The sequence below is a fragment of the Bombyx mandarina genome, chromosome 23, assembly GCF_030267445.1.
Source record: "Bombyx mandarina strain Sakado chromosome 23, ASM3026744v2".
NCBI lineage: Eukaryota > Metazoa > Arthropoda > Insecta > Lepidoptera > Bombycidae > Bombyx > Bombyx mandarina.
This window is the reverse complement of record NC_143229.1, coordinates 1,042,288-1,048,155: the sequence shown is the minus strand read 5'-3', so window position 1 is coordinate 1,048,155 and position 5,868 is coordinate 1,042,288. Positions and strand designations below refer to the sequence as shown.

The 5,868-nt window shown below is 39.2% G+C and overlaps 1 protein-coding gene across 1 annotated transcript; it reads left to right on the top strand.

Annotated features, from left to right (window-relative positions):
* The first annotated feature begins 534 nt into the window (after positions 1–534).
* On the top strand, positions 535–1,126 carry LOC114249929 (uncharacterized). The gene has a single exon (XM_028183649.2). It carries the CDS (start codon positions 536–538, stop codon positions 1,091–1,093), a length of 558 nt encoding a protein of 185 aa, XP_028039450.2. The 5' UTR covers position 535; the 3' UTR covers positions 1,094–1,126.
* Positions 1,127–5,868: the final 4,742 nt, after the last annotated feature.

The following is a 5,868-nucleotide window of genomic DNA, read 5'->3' as shown; positions in this document are numbered from 1 at the left end:
GGTTTTGTGGAAGTGATGTTATATATTTTTAGTACGAAAATTATAATTAGATAAAATACGTTTTGAATTTTTTTTTTAAAAGCGCCAATGTCGTCAGCGAGGGAAAATGCACAGATAATATAAAAAACGTGCAAATGCGTTTCGTTTCACGCTGTGAAAATCTTGAGCGGAAGGAATATAGAGAAACGAATTGTTATGTCAAAAATTTCTGCCCACAAGCGCCAGTTTTTAAAGAATTGTGATTTTTTAAATATATTTTACGGCGATTTTTCGTTCAAGCAGTTTGGTGTTAAGCGGGAATCGGAGCCGAAGGATTCGGCCCACTTTGACACCGGGCGTGACACAAAAAGTTATTGACTCAATTGAATTTACACAGCATAGCCTCTAATTCGCATCGATTATCTCTTGTAAACTCGAGGAAAACCGAATTAATATATATGAGATCGTAAAGTCAATGCGATAAGATTCAAATCGTAATGTACCCGTACACATATAAAACTTCGATTACACGATACCAAAGTCAATACCGCTAGCAATGCTGTCGATAATCTACCTAGCGTGTTTAGTGCCAGCGTTCGCTTTGACGGATATCGACATAAAGTGCATGGCCAATAATGAAGAGCATCTATCAAACGACAGGCTCCTGGGCACTTGGTACATAATGTACACCTTCTCATTTATGGGCGGCGTCATACCCACGACCGCTTGTACCAATATCACAATCACGAAACCGACTGCCGAAGACATGCAGCTGTTCAAAGACGAATACCTGGCCCCTGGCCTCCCGTACTCGTTTGAAGACAACCCTGTACTGTCTACCAAGGGTCAAGAAAACGGCATGCTGATAGGAAATAATAGAGCCAAATTCTATGCTCTCAAACCTAATGACGGATTTTTAAATCCATTTGGATACGAAGTGCAAGCTTACCAGTTCTTGACCGAGAAATTCGTGATGCATACTCCGTGTCCGCTGAGGGGAAACCGTAGGATGCTTTTGTCCAACGACAGACATGCAACGGTCGAGGAAATGGAGCGAGTGATCAAGAATACACGCGAATTAAACATTCTTGAGAGGAACAGATTTTGTGCTTAAACTACTTATGGTAATTAAAGTCTTGACGAAATATAAGAATAATTCGTTTTATTCACTGAGTCTACAGTAACCCGATGATAAGTGACTTACCACTCTGAAATCTTTGGAGTGACGGTAAAAGTAAATCTTAAAGTGACACAAAAGTCGGACCAAATGGTCTGAATCACAATACCAATAATTTTAAGAAATACACCATGCAGTATATTACTATAATATATAATGTCGCATTCGCATGCGTGAACTGTATTGTGGGTCGTGAACATTTAATTATTTTTTTTGGTGAAGCAAGGATTAAGCTGGCCCGAAAACCTTTCTAGTTTTACCAGAATAGGTGGGTGAGTAACGGCTCAGCCAGGAGGGGTGGGACTTGCTAACAGCTGCTCGAGCGCCTCCGAAGGAGACCTAACAACTCAAGAGCAGCTGCTTCGCGAATACATCTACTGCCGGGTCGATTTATAAGATGCTAAATATCAAAAAAAGGAACACAGCCAAAACGTTGGGAAGATGATATAAGGAGTGTAGCCGGCCCGCATTGGTGTCGAATGGCCAAAAATAGAGAATATTGGTAATCTTTAGAGGAGGCCTTTGTCGAGAGACAAGCTGTTTTGAAAACCACACTGAACTCCGAACGCAATACTTGATGATAAGTTTAATTTAAATTTAATTTATTATAAGTAATTTATTAAGTTAGTAATTAGTAAGTAAAACAACAATAAAGGCTTATTATTATTGTTATTAAATATTAAAACATATTAATTTCTTGCCCGCCGATAAGTGGCGACGCGCGTGATAACATTGTCGCCACTTCGACATTTACAAGTTCCGAACAAAATTGGCATCGTCAGTAAAGCGCGCAAAAACATCCACGTGCAAAATATTTTCCTCGTATTAGGAAAACGAAGGAAAGTATCTTCGTAAAACTTGAATTTATTAAGAAAGCTATTTGTTAAGTGATGTTATTAATTATATTCCTTTGAATACTGTAAGCTATTATATAATATGTACCTAGTCAGGTCATAAGTATTGTCACACAGTAAAAACTTTTCTTTTAGAATGCTGACCACAAAAAAGTTTATTGAATTCGAATTTCGAATTGTTCATGAAAACAAAAATGTATACTTTTAGAATTTTACTCATTTTTAAATATGGAGTGGACGCTTAAAGAAGACCGTGTTGCAGTTATTGCGTTGCATCGTTGCGGTTACGCGCCAATTCAAATTTTTAACATACTGAAAAAGTTTAATTTAACCAAAAGATTCGTTTATCGTACCATCAAACGATACAATGAAGACTCTAGTGTAGATGACAGGTCAAGAAGTGGTGGCCCTTGGTCTGTTAGGACTCCAGCAGTGATAAAAGCTGTGAAGGCGCGAATTCAAAGAAATCCTTATATCTGTTTGTGTATATATTTGTAATTTAATATAAATTTCATTGCACCTACTACTATTTACTCTGCACTACCTTTCGTTGACTGTTCTTCTTCTTCTCCATCACTCCCTCATTACTGAGGATCGTGACTCCTTTTCAGCTTGTCGACTGCCAGCCTCCATCGGTTCCGGTCAGTTGCCTGGTGTAGTGCAGCACTAAGTGGTCCGCTGGATTGCTCGGAGATCTGGTTGACTGTTAGAGAATGCCATAGGCATTAAATTCGCCAACCCCGGGCATCGTCCTCGTCGAACCCGTCGCTTGCGACGAAGGGCTCGACGAGTAAATTAACCCTCAGACACAGCCCACTGAGTTTCTCGCCGGATCTTCTCAGTGGGTCGCGTTTCCGATCCGGCGGTAAATTCTGCGAAGCACGGCTCTTGCTAGGGTTCGTGTTAGCAACGTCATCAGGTTTGAGCCCCGTGAGCTCACCTACTAGCCTCTCAAGGCTATCAGCTTAGGTAGGAAAAAAAAACCGCCAATGTAAATTTTAAATGAAGTGTAAATAAATAAATAAATAAAATAAAACTCATCATGATGTGACGCGAGCACCTTGTGCGACAAGGACAGCAAAAAGAAGGAGTAAAGTTTGCAGCAACGTCGCTAGCTGTCCGCCCAGTACGCCGAGGTCTAATTTGAATAGTTTGTAACAAGCTCCAGTTGCAGTTTTGTTTTGTTCGTCTAGCTTTGCAGTTTTGGTCACGTTCCGCAAATAAGGTATCAAATAGCATTAGGTGAGGTATTTCCGTAATTCATATTACCTTTCCCAGAGTTTCACTTTTCGAAGTCGTCGTGGTCCAATGGGTATACGCCCGGTGTACCTACCTAAGCGATGCCACTTTACCGGCGTTCGAATCCCGTAGACAGGTATCAAATATTCTAATGAAACATGCACTTGACTCATGTTCACGAACATTTTCAACGATAAACGAATAACATCGTGTAATAAGAGTCGTTACCGGAGCCCATAGACATATACAACGTAAATGCCGCCACCTACCTTGAGTATAATAGTATGATAGTTCTAAGGTCTCAGTTTATACAGTACAACGGCTGCCCCACCCTTCAAACCGAAATGCATTACTGCTTCGCGGCAGAAGTAGGCAGAAATTACTATACAAGTGAGACTTCAAGCTTCAAGGGTGGAGACATGTCTCAAGTCGGGTGGCGACGCTTACGTCGTTGTTGTCTACGGACTCCGGTAACCACTTCACACTAGTGTGCTTAGTGCGAGTTTTTTAACGTTCTCGATAACGCAAAAGTTAACTCAAATTTGTATGGAGTTGGAACGTTTGCCTACGTTTGCCGCTAGGGGCGCTGTTCGCACTGAGCACACAGGTGGCCTGTGAGCTTGTTCTTCGTTTAGTCACGTAACTCAAGCTCGCCTAACCAACTAACGCAATAAAAACCTCAAGATAGGAATTAAAGGGATAATGGTGCAGGGAGAACATAACGAATATGTCAGCTCGGGGTAACCTGGGCGCATACCCGCATTTGCTCATCGATAACCGGATAGCCTTTTGTCATAATATCATTTTGTAAAATCTACTGGCTTACAAAAACACGCTATTTCTCTTGGGTGCTTGTGAGGTTTTGAATTTCGTATGAGTTATATGGCCACTTACCAGGTGGACCGACGACCTGGTGAAAATCGCTGGGTCACGTTGGATGCAGGTGGCAACGGACCGGCCGCACTGGACATCAGTTGGAGAGGCCTATGTTCAGCAGTGGACAGTAGAGAGGCTGAGATGATGATGATGATGAGTCCAAAGCGAAGTAGTCCAAAGTGAGTAGCGGTTCTACTAAGCCTCGGGCATTGCTTAAATTAATATTCAGTCAGCAATCACCATCGGGTATGTTCGTCTAACTCTAAATCAAATAAAACCAACTATAAATACCTTAATAAAAACGTAATAAAATATGTGTTTGCCGAAAACATTCGAGCGATAACTTCAATAAGGCGATATTATAAGAAAAATACGTAGAGAAAAAGAGCCGCGAGCGCCACTGTCGAAGGGAGAAATCGAATGTAATAATATATACGATGTTCAAGAATAGGTGCAAAAACACCTTCTCTTAGAGTATTGTTTGTTTTACGAAGCGCCGGAGTAAACATCGTTTGTCTCCGGCCCCGGGCGATCGGTTGGGCCATAAAACAAGCGACAATATAAATTATAAAAATAAGCTATAAATGTGTCGATGTGTTGATGTTCTCGAAATTAGATGTTATCATTATTTTGTTTTTTGTTATAATTATTAGTCATAAGTTCATAAGATATTAAATAAAGTATTGTTTTTAATTAATTGTATGTGTGCCAAAATATCATAAGATGTCAACTGTCAGTCATATTTCATATCGTCAAAGTCAATTATTGTCACAGTTTAAACATTCTATATTAATGTCTTAACTGCTATAAGGAAATTAGTCATATAAGAAAAGTTTTGTACTTACCTTAAAAATAAGTGTAGTCTTTAACTTAAAAGGGGAGATGTTAGGTAGAGAATGTAATCTATGGCAATACGGCCAGACTACTTCCGCCATTAAAACAAGACACACGCAGAGCTCGTCGTTTTATTATAAAATATAGTTATGCCACAACCCGGCCATCCTATGACCTCACAAGATGGATGTTTTTTCAATCATGGTAGAGAGCTCCATTAATTTGCTCGAAATGGTAAACTATCCTAATCGTATTGTTACGCGCTGGGGTTCGGGATAAATAAAAAGTTCCACCAAAGTACAAATTAAGACTGTATTAGCATTTAGAACACTTAAAACACTTAAGGAACACTTTAAAATTACATACTGTTTACTTTTGTTTTGTTACTATGTCCTTACTAAGATAATAATATTTTAAGAAGTCACTGTCACTGTTACTTAAAAAATTCAATCGAACTCATGCTGAAATGCTATTAATATTCTCAATTCATTCAAAGTCACTTCAAAACAAACTTGATTTCAAGAATAATTTAATTATTCGACAAAATTCGATATAACGTAAACAACATTAAGATGTGAATCACGGTAAAACAAACAACAGTTCTAAATAAGTATTGAACGAAGTTACTGCAGAGAAACGCAGGCTCTTTCTATACTCGTATGACTGCTAACTAAATAAGAAAATGTTTATGTTAAAAGGAATCCACAGGTCTCTAACTCTAATTAATTCGATTAATAATAATAATTTATTATTTAGAACTGGCCCACGAGACTACCGCCATAAGGCATGTTGATTCAACCATCGTTGTTCCAATATTTGTGGCGGTACACGGCTTCTAAAGTTTCAATCAACACCTTAAGAAACTTTTGTTATCCAGCTGCGTTAGGGGTCTTATACAGAAGGCAGTTA

Coding starts and splice junctions, on each gene's coding strand:
- LOC114249929 (XM_028183649.2), top strand. CDS start 536: ATGCTGTCGATAATCTACCTAGCGTGTTTAGTGCCAGCGTTCGCTTTG.